Source organism: Podarcis melisellensis (genome assembly GCF_964234715.1).
Source record: "Podarcis melisellensis genome assembly, chromosome: 5".
NCBI classification, from domain to species: Eukaryota; Metazoa; Chordata; class Lepidosauria; order Squamata; family Lacertidae; genus Podarcis; species Podarcis melisellensis.
In genome coordinates this window covers 76,745,448-76,763,713 of record NC_138537.1, presented here as the reverse complement: position 1 = coordinate 76,763,713, position 18,266 = coordinate 76,745,448, and the positions used below count along the sequence as shown (strand labels likewise).

The 18,266-nt window shown below is 39.3% G+C and overlaps 1 protein-coding gene across 1 annotated transcript in view; it reads right to left on the bottom strand.

Annotated features, from left to right (window-relative positions):
• The window catches only part of PARG (poly(ADP-ribose) glycohydrolase), a 67,369-nt gene that overhangs the window by 41,883 nt on the left and 7,220 nt on the right, over positions 1-18,266 (bottom strand). Inside the window, exons 5-7 of the mRNA XM_081913551.1 lie at positions 18,101-18,223; positions 15,380-15,463; positions 9,818-9,892 (exon numbers count right to left, since the gene is read on the bottom strand). Coding sequence (XP_081769677.1) covers positions 9,818-9,892; positions 15,380-15,463; positions 18,101-18,223 — 282 coding nt within the window. The remainder of the gene's footprint in view (positions 1-9,817; positions 9,893-15,379; positions 15,464-18,100; positions 18,224-18,266) is intronic.

Sequence of the window (18,266 nt, the reverse complement as noted above, 5' to 3'; positions counted from 1 at the left end):
TTTGACATTTATCAAAACCACAGACTGACACTTGGAAAAGAAAGGAGGAGACAGCTTACACCGACAGAGGTTAATTTGACTCTCTTTAATTGTTTCTGAAAGCTAAAATATGTCTCCTGCCAATCCCAGACTGCAATGATCTCTCAGGTGTATCTTACTTGACAAGCAATGCTTCATTTAAATGATTTCCATAATTTTAAATAAAGTTCAAATGTTTTATGAGAGTGTATAATAAGAATGTATTTTCTTCATTTTAAAATGTAAACTTCTAATTTTTAAATAAAGCATGAAATCGTGCTCCCACCAGCTCCTTTCACAGTTTATATATTTCTCCAAGGCTCATAATGAACTCAGACTTGCAAGAGAGGTGAAAAATAATAATTAAAAAAGGCCTCTTCAGCTATGTTTGGAGAAAGAGAAGGATCAAGCAAGTAGGCTTGTATAGAGAAGACAGAGAAATGCTATTGGGTGACAGAAAAAAGCAGAATTGCTCAACAACTACTCTGCCTCTATCTTCACCCAAAAGGAAAGTAGTGCCCAACCCGGTGATAAGAGAATAAAGGGTGCAAGGAGGGAGATGCAGCTCAAGATAGGGAAAGAGGTGGTAAGGGAACACATAGCTGCTTTAAATGAATTAAAATATCTAGGGCCTGATGAGCTGCACCTAAGGGTACTATAGGAGCTTGCAGGTGTAATATCAGATCCTCTATCTATAATCTTTGAGGATTCTTAGAGAACAGTTGAGGTCCCTGCACACTGGATAAATGCTGACCCCATCTTCAAAAGGCGGGGGGGGGGGAACCGAGGTAACTACGGACTGGTGAGCTTGACATCAGTACCAGAAAAGGTCTTAGAACAGATAATTCAACAATTGCTGCATATAAATGTTAATCTGAGCCCTTTGATATCAGTTTAAAATGAAGTCCATCCTGAGACACTTGAAATCTCGACTTTGAACACATACTTAAATCTTATTGTTGCTTCATCTTTAAAATGCTTAACTCTCATATTCAAAATGCATATAGTCCACAAAGCAACCGTCTTTCAATTCTGGAGTTTAAAGAAGTTTGCAATTTGTTCAATAAAAAAAGGAATGTTTCTGCCCTTCTGCACAGGGGGGAAAAAACCTCCACTCTGCATCTGAAAGTTCAGTTTTATTAATACTGGATTCTGCAACTATAATATGACCTAGTATTTTTAAAGTGTACAAACTAAAATGAAACGGAGCATGGAGTAACAGGATAATATATTCTTGTGCCTTAGGTCATTCATTCCAAGCTTAAAAGCCTATGTTTATAGCACTGACCTCTCTCAGTACAGCTTGTTTCTTTTAGTACTGTCCAGACAATTATAAAAATGATTTATCAAAAAACCAGTCATCGGTACAAAGTGCTTATATATACTAGCTTTGCCATTTATTCTGGTTTTATTAATTGAAGCAACCATTTGATTAAAATTATATATGGGTTTTACATTCTACCTGACACGCCATCTATACATAGTTTGTAAGTCAGGGAACAGGATCTGCCTTATTTTATGTACAACCCATAGTCTTTGAAGGCACTCTAGAAATAATTGCAAAGAAAGCAAAAACACTGCAATAAATATCTGGATTTTAGCTAACAACATATATCAGGCACCATGTCCTACGCCAAACAAGTGAACAGACATGAGGCAGGCATCCAAATATGTATTTTACCTATATAGAGTTTTCTGCAAAAAGGCTATGGCTAATCATCTGTATGTGTTTATAAATACAGTTGTTGTTATTATTAATTATTAATTTATTATTTCTACCCCACACATCTGGTTGGGTTTCCCCAGCCACACTAGGTGGCTTCTAACAAAATATTAAAAATACATTAAAACATCAATCATTCAAAACTTTCCTAAAAAGGGCTGCCTTCAGATGTCTTCTAAATGTCATATAGCTGTTTATTTCTTTGGCATCTGATGGGAGGGCGTTCCACAGGGCGGGTGCCACTACCGAGAAGGCCCTCTGCCTGGTCCATGAAAACAAAAGTATTATAAATTCTCTTAGGACCAAACTCTGAATTACTACAATTGCATGGTTGCTGAAATAAAAATGGGAGGTTTATAAGACCCCCATGTGGTTGGAGGTGAGATTTAACCCTTTCCTGTACAGTCTCTATCCTGATGAATTTGCACCTCCTTTGATTTGCAGTAAGCCTTAAGGCAGGCTTCCTCAAACTCGGCCCTCCAGATGTTTTTGTGACTACAATTCCCATCATCCCTGACCACTGGTCCTACTAGCTAGGGATCATGGGAGTTGTAGGCCAAAAACATCTGGAGGGCCGAGGTTGATGAAGCCTGCCTTAGGGAGAAAAGCTGTCATTGGGGCCCAACACCTGGGGGCGGGGGCAGGATTTTAACCAGGGACGTAGAAAGGGAAGACTCAACCTCACTTCCCTGTGCACTACAGTCCCAATGAAAATTCCCCACAGCACTTTGTATTATGAGTATCTTGTATTATGTTAAGGTGTGCCTTAACATAAGATGAGCCTTCTGGATCATGCTAAGGGCCCATCTAGTCCAGCATCCTGTTCTCACAGCAGCCAACCAGATGCCCGTGGGAAACCCTCATGCAGGATTCAAGCACAAGAACACTCTCCCCTTCTGTGGTCTTCCATAGCTGGTATTCAGAAGTATTACTGATACCAGCTGCAGAGACAGAACATAGCCAACATGGCTAGTAGCCATTGAAAGCCTTGACCTCCATGAATTTGTCACTCCTCTTTTAATCGTCTGCTGACCATATGATTACAGCCTTTTTCTTTCAGGATCTTTGGAATACAGTGGTGCCTTACATACACTTCAGGTTACAGACTCTGCTAACTCAGAAATATTACCTCGGGTTAAGAACTTTGCTTCAGGTTGAGAACAGAAATCGTGCTCTGGCGGCACGGCAGCAGCAGGAAGCCCCATTAGCTAAAGTGATGCTTCAGGTTAAGAACAGTCTCAGGTTAAGAACGGACCTCCGGAACAAATTAAATACTTAACCCGAAGTACCATTGTATCTAGATTAACATTTTTATTAATCAGCTAAAAGCTAAACATTTAGAAGTTTTTGAAAATCTGCCAAACTTAACAAGTAGAAGCTATGGAACAATACAAATTCTCCATCTGGTTTGCTTCAGGAGACTAACTCCACCCAGTTAGTATTCATAAACCTTTCAGTTTCCCCTTAACTTTAAAAACAAAGGCCAAGACCAGTCGTTATTATATGAACTACTTGCATAGGCCTGTAATTGAATTCCAATCTGCCTTTATTGTTTTATCACTTCTTGTTTGCCACCCTAGGCTCCTTTGGGAGGAAGGGAAAGACAGAAGCAAGTAAATAAATAAAATAAATAGCATGCCTGCTCTGGATGGAATGCTTTCACTTCCTTTTGTAATTATAATTGTTTTGTTTTTAGAATTGTGTACTATCCTGCTGTAGTCCCCTTTGGAAGCTTGTGGTGAAGAGAAGGTAAGAAATCTTAAAATAAACATGACTTGTGCACATTTTGGACTATGTCCATCTACAGTGAAAGCAATGCTTTGACTTTTCCTCATTTAAACATGCATCTGAAATTAAAGAAGATTAGCAATATTCAGGTCTAGAGGAATATATTTTTTTTCTGTGGTGGAAGGGCTCCCTCTTCTGTTGGTCTTTTAAAAACATAGTTACGGTAATACATGCAAGCATATTGTACAGAAGTATGCATCTGGAGTGCAAGTTAGCTAACCCAACCTAATAACACATGTGTTTCAACACATTTGCCTCAAAATATAATCAACTTGTTTCAAGGCAAATTAATTTACATAGGTATAGGCCAAGAGCTCAGAACTCAAACCACAACCCTAAAACACCTCCTGAATGTTATGTCGATTCCACAAGAAATATCAAAATTGTGTTATTTTGACTAGAAACCATTCTTATAACCCCAGTAATGCAGACAAGGACCGAGGAAATAGTGACTTGTTTAAATACACCTAGAATCTTAATCGTTAATGTGAGATGTAGCTGGGGGACTTGCATGCTCCCTTCCCAGTTCTATGCCACAAGGTTGGGAGACTTTATATTCGAATAAATTTGGGAACAGCGTGGTTATCATAATCTACAAGTAGTGAAGTAGAGTGCAAGTTGAAAACCTGCATCTGATTTCACTATGTGGGGAGAGAGTAGGCTGGAGCAGCTATAGCATTTAACCAACGAAATGTTGCACCGTGTAATATACTCTTTTCATTCTCACTCCAACCAAATCTCTTATATTGAGCAGTTCCATAGCAGGCACTTGACCTTGTAACTACTAGTAGAAATTAATCCTAAGCTTTACTTCAATGTTAGATCAAGCAGATCTCAACACTCTGTGGAATCAAGAGGAGTAAAAGAGTGGCCTACATGTCAGACACAAGGCTATTTCTGCATATTATAAAACAAGATAGCCATGTCTGGTCATCACAGTAAGCCCAAGTTCTTCCATCTTGGATCTCCAGATGAGAATTCTTATTGCTCTCAGCCAACTTAACCAATAGGAACAAGCCAGCTTGAATCATGGTATCTTAAGCTCTCTTCAGACATTTACAAAAATATCTGAATTATAATCATGAAGTGGGGGCAAGATAAACTGCTTATCACTTCAGTGACAAAAGCAGTAATTTGTGCTCATAAGTGCACAGAGGTACATTAACAATGCTTATTTAGGGCAAGATATTGCTTGTAAAAACATAATATTTAATACATACTGGAAGAAGGACAGAGGGCTCCAGAATTGGTGTGCGGATTTGTTTGAGGTTTTATTAAACTATAACTTTTTTTAATGATTTTGTATGCATCGTGCTTGCTTACCTCAACTAAAGCTCAAAGCTAGCAAGTCTTCATTAGATTATCACACTCAAATTCAGTATGTTAGTGAAACTGGTTGTGTTTTTAAAAACCCACAAAAATACTAAGTAAGTGCTTTCTGAGTATCCAAGCAACTGTTAAATCAACAGAGTCATTTGTCTGATCTAAATATCTACGCAGCACGCGCACACACACACACACACAGATGGTAAGGGGAAACAGATGCACTGATGTGAGCTTGTAGGAATATAAAGGCTGGCTCCCACAGTGACATACAAGAGGGATCGTTCATATTATCCCTTTCAAGTGTGCATCAGCAAACTGAACAGGGTACAGTCCTCTTTAGTTAGGAGATATGGCAACCGTATAGGCAAACCGAATGCATTTCTGCTCTGAAAATAGAGCTTCTCACTTTGGCTATATATACAAATTATAACAGAATGACTATCAATAGCAGTATCATAGAAAAGGCTTAGCTACAACTCAAGACAAGCATTTAACATCCTGGTCTCTCTTCTTGAGATATACATTATTGACATATTGGAAAAATTCCTATCTACAGTTTTTTTCCAGATGGTCATATTATCCCAGCTGTAGCATGCCAGATGTTTTCCGTTTCAGTTCTAATTAAAGATATTAGTCTGAATAGCTTACAATTTTAGGTGTATGTTTAAGTACATTCAGCTAAGATCCTTTTTAAGTTTCTTACAAGATGTGCAAGTCTGAGAAATAGGTTTATTTTGTCCCGTGTTGTCATGTAAGATCAGTCATTTAGTACTGCGCTTTTCTAAAAGCCTTCCTCGTCTAATATTATCATGGTTAAATGAAGTCAACCATTCCACACAGACACAAAAGCAACTCACATGCAGACTAGGAAACAGAAATAGGAAGTAGGAAAAGTGCCGTATTCTCTCTTTCCCATCTAAGAGTCAATTAAATAGTGGAGAGTATATAGAGAGATTTAACCTCTCTCTACTTCAAGCCCATATGTTCTTATCAGAACAGCTGCTGCACAAGATCTGTCTCATAACATCAATGGCCCATTCCCATTGCTTTGCTTTCTGAGAAAAACAAGAAAGGGGTAGAATTATTATTTTTTAAAAAAAATCAAGGATCTTGAATGTCTCACCCATTGATCCTCCTAGCAAACATTCACTTGGAAAGCATACTGCAGCATTATAAACTTGGCATTTGGTTAAGGGGGCATGTCACAAACTTGAATTGCATATGACCTTAATCTTCTCCTAGTGACTCTCAAGGAACTTTAAGCTCGCCCAGTGCTTGTGTAAGGCTACTGTTGGCTCCTTATCACTGTTGACTTATTTCAAGTCAACAATAAATCCTTATGTGTCTCATTAATAGGACCAGCTCTGGGAGCTAAATTAAAATGGAAAGGGATCCTAATAGCATGGAGGCCAAAGGTTCTTCCATCTCTTATTTATGACTAGGGAATAATCAAGGCTGGGCTGTGTACATTCATCAGAAAGAATTAACGGGCAACATAGGCCAACAATGATCATTACTTTTGAAAAGCAATACTACTATAAAATAAGATACACCCTTAAAAAAAACCCAACCAGACACTATTCACTTAATGCTGCTCCTTGTGAATAGCAAAAAAATGCACTATTTCATTAATTTACCTTTCATTTATATAACTGTTAAACATCAGAGAAGAATGAAAAATAAATATTTGATTAAAGATACAGGCTTCTAAAAGCATTCATTAGTACTGATGATCTTTATTCTGTAACTTATTGGAAATCTATTACAATTCCTTTGGGAGGAGAAACAGCCAAATTAAGTGAACTGATACATTAGGAATATAAATTATCGGAGTAAATGTTTGAGATTTAATTTAGTGGAACGTGACACAAGTGAGCCATAAAATACAGCTCATTACTTCCAGCAGCAGGTAAAAGGAAAACCAACATTAGCAGATTAGATTGATTGATTGATAAGATGTCATTTTTACTAAAATAGATTCTCATCTTTAGAGGACTCTACTGAAAGAAAATAGCTGCTAGTACATAGCTACAAAATATCTTGCTCAAATGCTAGTGGAAAGGTTTGCACAATGCTATTATTAGTAAGTTCCACAGCAGTTCTCTTGTTTCCTCAAGCAGAAGTACATATTTGGATTTAGTATCACTTTATCACTCAACATTCTAACTAAGGTATACGTATTACCTTGAGGACAAATATCATTTTGAGGAGCCACTGCCATCACCAGCCTCCTTTCTGCAGTACTGTACATAGGAAGTACCTTAGTTGAATGCGTCTGAGGTGGATTTGTAGTAGACAACACAACTCTAACTCAGTTCTTTACTCTTCACTTCAGACTCCCGTTTCTTATCATAGGCACCTCCATAGTCCACTTACTAGTCCTTCACAAAATAGGCTCAAACAATCCAATGGGCCTCAACTTCAACATAGACAAAATTCCATTCCACCCCTACTACTCATACAAAGACCTCCTGGGCATGACCAGAAGATACCTCCTACTACATAAGAACATCTGTGCCTTCATATATACTTTCCTTGTTTGAGGGCTAACCCCCCACCAAAAAAATACCCAACCCCCCTCTAGCCCTTCATAGTCTAATTACCTAATAAATTGTGGACACTTTAATTGTGCATGTACACACATACAGAGATTCTGCCACCCTAACGTCCTGATGGATTAGATCCAACATTTATCTAGTCCAGCACCCTATTTCCAACAGTGGCCACAAGCAGGACCAAAGCACACTGGTCCTCTTCCTTTCATCTTCTCCAGCAACTGATAATTTAGATACTTCCAGCATCAGAAACAGCATGTAACAAACCATGATACTGAGACTAGGAGCCATCAATATCCTCACCTTCCATTCATTTGTATAATTTTCTTTTAAGGCCATCAAAGTTGGTGGGCATCACCATCTCTTGTGGTAGCAAATTCACAATTTAATTAACTGCTGTGCAAAGTGGTTTCTCTTCCTTTCCTGAATCTTCTGCCACTCAGCTTCATAATATTCTAATATTTGAAGAGGGAAAGGACTTTTCCTAAACCACTTTCCCCACATAATTGTATACACCTCTAATATGTCCCCCACTAACTCACTTTTTTCTGAATTAAAAAGCCCCAAACACTAACTTCTACTCATAGGAGAGCTTCAACAGCCCCCTGATCACTGTGGCTTCTCTTTTCTACTATCATATAAACACTAAACACAAGGGCTAGAAACTTCTTCATTTGTATTAAAAATCAAAAAAAGGTAGTAGATAGAAAATAGACGATAGAAGCTGCCATGGAATCTGGCATTTTGGGGTCACAGTTTATTATCTACAGAATGATCACAGTTACACGGATTTTAAGAATTGTACAGTGGTACTTTACTATTCTCCCTTGTCCCCTGTCCAGCCAGTTCTCTGATTTGAACTATTAGTCCCTCAAGCAAAAGGAAGCTAAGTCTACATGAAACATCTTGCCCTAATAAGAGTAGAAGACGAACAAGTCAAAGCATCAGCTATTGCTGAAGCTCTGTCAGCTTGCAGTATCACTGGGATCAAACTCTGCATTTCACTCCAGCTGGCATGTTCAAGTTAATCGGCAATCATCTCCATTTCCCCAAGGAAACTCTATTTCCATTCAATAGCTAGCATGCTCTGGAACTGCAAAGCTTTTGGCAGCTGCCTTGGTAATTAACAGAATACCTCAAAGCTTTTGCAGTACTTAACTCTTATGCATAAGGTCAATTCTCTTTAAAATACATGCCTGAACAGTCAATATAGTTCTTCAGTTTTTGAAGGATAGTCAGAAGTAATTCAAAGCTGTCAGTTAACTGTGCAAGAGTTTTGTGCATGTGCAAGTATGCAAAAAAAAAGATGGTTAAATAGGTCACCACCTTTTCTTCTAGTTTTAATCATTCAAGTAATGTCATGTGACCCAGTAATCATTTGAATGTGTCACTCTAGCTTCACTCCTTAAATTTCTAAGAAATTTCAAAATAATTCAAAATAATTTACTATTCTAATAAACCAGAAAACATCACCATTCTCTTTTTACTGAACCCTACTGCCTCTTCTGCAAAGGCCACTGAAACCATATACTACTCTCTTTGGATGACATTCTCAATCCAATCCATCATATTCTTGAACTTTTAAGTGTCTCTTGCATGCTTTATTGCCATTTATAAGTGTCTCCTATGCTTAACATTAGTTTAAAATACACAACTGCATTTTTAATAATAGAAAGGGGAAAGATGGTGGTCACATCCTTCTACTTTTCAGTATTAATGAGTGGAATCAAAAACAAAATGAAATATTTTCGAATAGTACAGCCTCCGTCGTTTCTTAGTTTTGTCCAATTTCACTAAGTACTCACTCAGGTGATGGATGTTACTGGAGAAATGTGCTGTATGTTTAACTGAGACATCACACCAAGTATGGTTTATGCTAACCATCGTTTAAAAAGAAAAACTACTGTTTTAGCATCCAAATATAAAGCAGGCAAACCATAGTTTAGGACGTGTCTGCTTCTGTGTTTCACCACCCCAAAACTTAATTCTCTTCTCCATGGTAAAAGAACACCTGGAGGGAAGCAATTGTATTAACTATGACTTGTCAATTCAGGCATCACGTTAATCTGAATTTAGTTAAAACTATGATTTGTAAACCCACTTCAAATCATGGTTTCCAATTCTGGTTTGAGGGCCAATCACAAACTATGGTCTGTCAATTAAGAGCTCATGCCAAACCATACTTAAAATTTGTTTAGCCATTATCGGCTACAAAGTCTTAATTGAGTCACAAAGTCTGTTCCCATTGTTCTATCTATAATTATCGCTTCTGCACATGCTTCACTAAGTGCATTCACTTATTTACTGGTTAACATTACAAATAAATTATATTACAATAATGACAAAGAAACAAATAATGACAAAATATATATTTACTTCATTTTCCAATATGAAAAACACTTGTTACCTTATCACAGAACTCAGTAAGGGCTGTGAAGTCCCATTTCTTGGCATATGCAACATTATATCTGAGAATAGCTTCCTATGAAACAAAAAGTGATAAAAAGGTGATCAGTAGGACAACTTGAATTTTGAGAAATCAGCACCCTCTGCTGGTCCAAGTAGTTCTGGACAATTTTTCAGCAATCCTTAGAAAACATACCCTGTCACAAGAAGATAAAGGAGAAGCAAAATTTCAGCAAACACAGAGTTACAAGAATGGACCCATTGATCCATTCAGACCAATACCTCCCACCCTGGGACAGAATTTCCCAAATTTAATTCATTCCCAGCAAAGGCCAATCCAACCCTTATTCTGGTAAAATCTTACCAATAGTAAATTCAGAATTTTTTTTTCAGTTACATACTTTTTACTGCTATTGATTTTAGTAATGGCACTTATTTTCAAAATCTTTGGTCAGTCTGATTTTCACAATTTGTGCTGATTTCATATCTCTTATTAATTCAGATTTTCTAATTATACACATAATCATACAGAAAGGCTCTTAAACAGGTTCATTACCGCAGTGCATGCAGAATAGTGTAATCAACACGTGGCGGTATTTCCTTTCCAGAAATTCTCTCCATCTCACCCCCAATAACTTTTTTAATTCCATTAAGTTCAAAATCCAGTCTGGGGATTTCGCATGAGAGCTTTTTAAACAGAGAATGCTGCCAGCCTGCATAAGCTTGTCTCCCCACCCCCTCCAATCCACATTGAGCCTTTGATAAGCTTTTGTGCCAAATCTCCAACCAGCTTTTTATGTTATTTGTTTTCTTTTGTTTGTAACTCTGCTATTTCAGGCAAAGAGCTCCAACCAGGTGCCCTGTGACTTGGGAACCAATTCTACTTGGGCTTCAGCCAAGGTGGGAACTGTATGTATTAAAACCTCAATGGTCATCACATCCCAGATTCTGCTCGGATATAAAAATAATGTCATCCCAGAGACTCAGACCTATGTCACTGTCTATTACACTGCTCCCCAATTTTCTTAACTCCCACTATCTCTGCAACATGTCCCTAAGGGTCACTCTTTTGACCCTTTTGAATGAGAACATAAAGTGACCGTCTGCTACATTGTGATAGGAATTTTGAGGTCTTAAAAGGTAAAGGTAAAGGTACCCCTGCCCGTACGGGCCAGTCTTGACAGACTCTGGGGTTGTGCGCCCATCTCACTTAAGAGGCCAGGGGCCAGCGCTGTCCGGAGACACTTCCGGGTCACGTGGCCAGCGTGACATCGCTGCTCTGGCGAGCCAGAGCCGCACACGGAAACGCCGTTTACCTTCCCGCTGGTAAGCGGTCCCTATTTATCTACTTGCACCCGGAGGTGCTTTCAAACTGCTAGGTTGGCAGGCGCTGGGACCGAGCAGCGGGAGCGCACCCCGCCGCGGGGATTCGAACCGCCAACCTTTCGATCAGCAAGCCCTAGGCGCTGAGGCTTTTACCCACAGCGCCACCCACGTCTTAGATATATGTTAAATGTTCATAAGTGTACCAACCAAGCAAAACCATTTAGATTCCCAAACTGAGCAAATGTTTTCTCTGCAAGATCAAAGTGGGAAATCTCCCCATTGTCTCTTTCCTCACAAATCCTTTTAAGATTTAAGACTTAAGATATGAATAGGGTGTGAGCCTGTGACCTGGCCCAGGAACTAAGTATTTATCATTACAAAAGACTGGCCAGGCTCCCCAGGGTATCCAATCAAGTAACCTGCCAGAAAGGAGATAAGACAGGAGAAAAACAACAATCGAATTTCTGTTTTAGACCGCCTTTTCTGTGATGTAGGTAGAGATGTATCTGGGGGGTGGCCTTAGGTTACACCCCTTCTGTGATGTATGTATGATGTATGGAGGGGTGGTCTTGAGCTCCAGGGCAGGGAATTTAAAATGTCTATATAAGGCCTTGCGTGCCATTGTTCTGGGTTCCTCCTCCCTCCTGTGTGTGGTGAGGGAAGACCCTGTTGCAATAGTTTAATAAAGATCAGGCTTACTAGCTGCTTTGCTTCTCAGTATTCTCTGGTTGGCCTCTGTCATTTTCTCCTACTAATAGGGAACCTACGTAAGGACCCTATATGGGCTCTTGGATACCCCATAAGGGAAAAAGGGCAGATTTTTGTTTACAACAAGAGTTTCCTCAGGCAAGATGGGGGGAAAATGCTGACAAAGTATACTATGCAATGCAATAGCATACAGACTGTCCAATAAAACAGTCTATTTGTACCAATCATTCTCAAAGTGCAGCACAGCAATATTACACTGTGCTATCTTTCATGCAGTAGGATCTTGCAAAATTGATGTATGTTCATTTAACTGTGAAGCATGTAGTCATTCATTTGAGTTCCACTTCATCAACATCTTGAACCACCTACCCCTTTTCTAGCAACTGTATCAAGATGGGGTCAAACAGTTATTTCTATAGATGACAGGATAGGGATACAATCATAAATGGAAGGATGCCAGACCGCCTTACAGAGATGTTAGCACAGGTGTGATCATGCTGCCACCTTGCTGAAGCTAAACATGTATGGGTCTTGGCTGTGCCTGCATGGCAGACCACCCTGTTCTGAGAATCTTGGAAGCTCAAATTAAGAATACTTAAAGAAAAAAACTATTTTTTCCATGAGGATTATCAGCTTTAAATTCCACCATAATGGATTACACATTCCAGCATGGTGAATGGCCTACAGCAAGGACGTAACAAGAACCACACATTGCCGTAAAAAACAAAGAGAGAACATGCTCTAATTATAAGCACATACTCGACACACCCAGTTTCTGTTTTTTCCAACAAAAGTAGTATACTGACATACATCTGAAAACAGCAGCACCTACAGGAAATTTATTTAATATACTTTCAGTGATTTTGACCAGTTTGGCTTTCTGAACATGTTCTTAAAAAAGAATCTACCCAAGCTGATGTACACCTTCCAGTTAAAGGTAAAGGTACCCCTGACTGTTAGGTCTAGTTGTGGACGACTCTGGGGTTGCACGCTCATCTCACTCTAGAGGCCGAGGGAGCCGACGTTTGTCCGCAGACAGCTTCCGGGTCATGTGGCTAGCATGAGTAAGCAGCTTCTGGAGAACCAGAGCAGCGTACGGAAATGCCATTTACCTTCCCGCCGGAGCAGTACCTATTTACAGCGGTGCCTTTGGATGCGAATGAGATCCGTTCCGGAGCCCCGTTCGCATCCTGAAGCGAACACAACCTGCCTCTGCGAGTGCGCGGGTTGTGATTCGCTGTGTCTGCACATGGATGTGACGTAATTTTGAGCGTCTGCGCATGTGCAAGTGGCGAAGCCCGGAAGTAAAGCGTTCTGTTACTTCTGGGTCGCCGCAGAGCACAACCCGAAAATGCTCAACCCAAAGTTACTTTAACCTGAGGCATGACTGTATCTATTTGCACTTGACGTGCTTTCGAACTGCTAACACCTTCCAGTTACTTCGTACTAACTCAATAATTTCCTGGTTCAAAAGGCAGCTGACCAATTGCTACTAATACATAGTGTTTTATGTGAAACAACAAGTTATTTGCAAGTATTAGATTTTTCAGTTTCTAAATGGCCTAATATTTTTAGGAGGTAAGAAACCTCTGCACAAAGTGACTATTCTCTACAGATCAGCATAAACATTTCGCTATTCTCTCTATATGTCACTGGTTTCCAGTTAACTGGTGGGTCACATCCTGACCTAAGGTGGGTTGTACTGTGATGTCATACCACTTTTATTATTATGCTTTTAAGACAAAGAGAGACCAGTATTCCTTTACTTTTCATAGTTGTATAGAGGATGGAATTTCAACTATAGCATTTCTCACTACCTGCCAAAATTTCTTCTTCTATACAACACTGGAGGTAAAAGGTTTTTGTCCTTTGCATCTGGAAAAAAGAAGAAAAAAAGATGGACATGTATAATAAAATATTCAACATGTCTCCCCTTTTGCAGATAAAAGACCTAGGTATGAAAAGGAGACTGATAATTAATATAGATATTGAAAATGAGATCAAGCGATATTTCATTCAGTTAAAAGACAAATGAAGCATGACAACAGTTGTGGGCTTGTTTTGGCTTAGATTGCTGTGACACAGGAACAGTATTCTAGCTAAAAAGGACAAAAGGGAAGCAGAATCTTACTCACAGTTCTAATCAGGGCTTTTTTCCACTAAAACTCACCAGAACCCAGTTCCAGCACCTCTCAGATGGGCACCATTGCCATTATAAGAGAACTCACAGTACCATTATAAGAACTCACGGTGAGTTCTGGCACCTCTTTTTTTCTCTTAGAAAAAAAGCACTGGATCCAATGCTTTTGCAGATTCAGATAGTCAACTGGTTGAATTGCTCTACAGGAATTAAAAGTGCTATTGACAGGATCTGTTTATTTTTAAAACCACTGAACTTAAATTTAGTATTTAAAAGTATTTTTCATGGATACTGGTGCCAAGCATTTTATTCATTCTAATGTAAAGAGATATTATTTATCAAAAATACTATATAATCAGACCACACAATTCTACTTGTTATGCATCTGATGCAACTGTAAATAGAAGCCTTAAAAGGTGATTGGTATGGGACACGGGTGGCACTGTGGGTTAAACCACAGAGCCTAGGACTTGCCGATCAGAAGGTCGGCGGTTTGAATCCCCGTGACGGGGTGAGCTCCTGTTGCTCGGTCCGTGCTCCTGCCAACCTAGCAGTTCGAAAGCACGTCAAAGTGCAAGTAGATAAATAGGTACCGCTCCGGCGGGAAGGTAAACGGTGTTTCCGTGCGCTGTTCTGGTTCACCAGAAGCGGCTTAGTCATGCTGGCCACATGACCCGGAAGCTGTACGCTGGCTCCCTCGGCCAATAAAGCAAGATGAGCGCCGCAACCCCAGAGTCGGCCACGACTGGACCTAATGGTCAGGGGCTAAAAGGTGATTGAGTTGAAACATGAGAAATATCATTGTACTTTCACCTGTTCTTAAACAACCTGTTTGGAGGAAACTAGCAGAGGAATATTTGCTCAGTTTTAGAATTTCCCCAAAGAGTTCTAAAGTTTTGATTTTGTTAAGCCACCCAAATCATAGGCTGTGTGTACCTTGCCAGTTGCCAAGATAGGAGGAAATGGTTTGGGTAATCAGCAGTTCAAACATGTCACCTCTCCAAATCATGAAGTCAACTGGATATCCTCACGCTTTGGGGAGTGCAAAAATGTAACCATACTAAATCAGGTCATCCACTCTCTAATATTATTAAGTGGAAACTTCCAACATTTCCAATTTTCTTACTATGCCAATAGATAGAAATCTCTTTGATGAAACCATTATTTCAAACTGGCTTTCAAACCAGTTTGTCAGCTCAGATGATAAGGTAAGTTATGGTTAGGCAAAACTGAAGAGAAAGTTTCCAAATTCCTCTTAGTCACAGTGCCGGAGGAGGAAAGGGGACCTACCTGCATATGTTGGTTCACATCATGCTAAATTATGGTTTAGCATGACAACCAAATGCAGCCAATTATTTTTTTAGAAAGCATACTGTTTTTCCGCCTTACCTTCAAATCACGGGAGCTGGTGAACTTCTTAAGCAGCGAAGTCTGGATTAATTCCCATCGACTCCCAGCAGTTCTTTCACCATTCTTAAGAAAATAATATTTAAGATTCAGCTTAGAAAATTATATTCAGGCTCACAACTAACATAAAAATAATAGTGAATTGGAATAGAATGACTGCCTACTTCGTAATTGTGTCACAATTATGGAGAAAAAGAGGAGAGATCTATTGGTTCAGTTTTAGAATTCACAGGAGTCCATAAACTGAAATTTGATACGGTAGCCAACAATTATTTTCGTTAACTAGTGGGTATACTATAGATGCACTTCTTAGCACATGCAATGTGTCTTACCCTTTGGCCTGAGCAAATATAGCCTGCTGCTCACACAGAATTCAGGATGAAGACTTACAGGGCAAATGGAATACCTCACCTAAAAGCCTGACTCTCTCAAAGGCTCTTTCCAAAAATTAAGACTGCACTCATCTCTCTAGGAGCTGTACATAATTAAGACTCCCACTTTGCAAAATGTAGCCCTTGTTTTCCCCTCAACTCCAACTCAGCAGCAATTCACAATTAATATTGTCTCACACAGACCTTTCCAACTTTCCTGCCATAGGAAGATTCATAGAATCGTAGAGTTGGAAGGGATACCAAGGGTCATCTAGTCCAACCCCCTGCAATGCAGGAATATCCGCTAAAGCATCCATGACAGATGGCCATCTAACCTCTGCTTAAAATCCTCCAAGGAAGAGTCCACAACCTCCAAAGGGAGACTGTTCCATGGCTGAACAGCTCTTACTGTTCTTCATTCTTTACACCAGGGATAGGCAGCCTAAGACCCAGCGGCCGGATGTGGCCCAATCACCTTCTCAATCCGGCACGCGGATGGTCTGGGAATCAGTGTGTTCCCCTGCTTTACACACATCTCACAACATAAAGCTTTATTTATTTCGAGAAACAATACAATATGTTTTCATGGCTAAAAAGACAAGTAGTGAATACCATCCTTTTTCCCACAAAACAAAAAATAAAGTCCACTCCAGGCTTTTCTGCTGAAGACCCTTTCCTATAGCAGCTACAGATAGCTTTTTCTTCAATCAACCTTGGAAGAACAATGCTGAAGGGATAGGTGGAAAATATCTAATTTCGTCCCTCCTCCGGAGGAAAAATTGAGGCCAGTTACAAGTGGACGCTGGTACCTGAATAGGGGCTGAGGGACTGGCGTTCGATTCTGGTAAGGTGGGGGCAAAGAGGAGAGCTGCAGACATAGGTAAGCACAGAAGCAAGAACAAGGACTGAGGAAAATAAAATGCTGCAGCTAGTTCCCATTCAGTCAGTGAATCAGATGAGTATGGGGAGATGTGGCAGAATTAGTGATTCAGCAGCAGAGGTTGATGCAACATCATAGTTTAGCTACTAATAGGGAAAATGCCAGCATGTTTAAACAAACAAAAACAAAGGGGGGAATCAGGAAAGGAGACCACAGACTAATTATAGCGTTAAATTATTGGTCACCAGGATATCAATGTTTGCGGACCCTTGAAATGCTTGGCTTTCACACATTTTTTCTGAAAGCTGTACAAGTACACTCAAGTTGGCTCTAAAGTAAGGTAAAGTAACTCTTCCAAAGATCAGGTATATCAAACAACTCAGTACTCGGCATTTTTTTGCCTTTGTGGACTCTAGAAAAATAAACTGTATTTACATCAGAATGACAACAAAGGTCTTCCATACAGCAAAATAGTATGATTATATGGTGTCTTTGTGTTTATGCTTAGTGAAGTCATTTAGCAGCAGATTCAGGAAGGACAAAAAGGAAGTACTTCTTCACATGCCACATAACTAATCAAGGACTTTACTATCAACAAAACGTGGAGATTTCCAGTAGCTTAATCAAATTAATCGGGAACTGTCCACTATATACAGAAGCAAGTTTGCTGAATATCATATACTAGTGACAAAGGGGGAGAATCAATCTCATGTCCTGCTTTTTGGAGGAATCAAACTGGCCACTGACACAAAGAGAACACTAGATTGTCTACATGACTCATAAAAGCAACGCATATGCTTTTGAAATCTTCCACTGCTCTGTCTGTAATGTTCTATGAACCTCTGCAAATCCTTTCTACGCTGTAAAATCAACTGCCGTGAACCTTTGGGATGGGGAGCTATACTTTAAAAAATGAAAAGTGTGGAATTACAAAAACCAATAATATCACCTCAAATTCTACCATAAGCCCAAGTAGCTAATAAACAGCTTCTAATATTTAGATATAATTATCTGGCTCAAAGTTTGTTCACTTGTTGCCCTGCTGAAATAGAATAGCTTGGAACCATGGATTTTTGTAGCCCATGGAAATTTATTGGCATGCACGTACAGTACTGTGTTAACTTTCTCAATGCAAGCTACAGTAGCGAGAAGTAAGGGTCGTTTATGGCAACTTTATCTTCACACATAATACAAACACTTTATCTTATTTAAGCAATCATATTTAAAAGTAGCAGACAGGAAAATGAGCTGTCATTCTGTCACACAATTATCTGGATTCATACACTATATGTAGTGCAATAAATCACATGCATTACAATAATCATCAAACTTGAACAAATCATCTAAAGCCACAATAATTTATGATTATGAATTTAGAGCATATCTAAGAAAACGTGGTGGAGTTTTTAGCCTGACAAAAGTTTTATCGCCCAAATTTTTAGCATGCCTCACCTCATCTTCTACAGGATATAAATTTTGTTCTGAACAAGGCATCTTAACATGCTTATTGTCCCACAAATCCTTATAATGTGTTGGGAAAGGTTTAGGCACTTCTCCTTCCTTCAAAAGATCTACCTGCAACAGAGAAAATATGTAAGGAGCACTGTATTAAATCTTA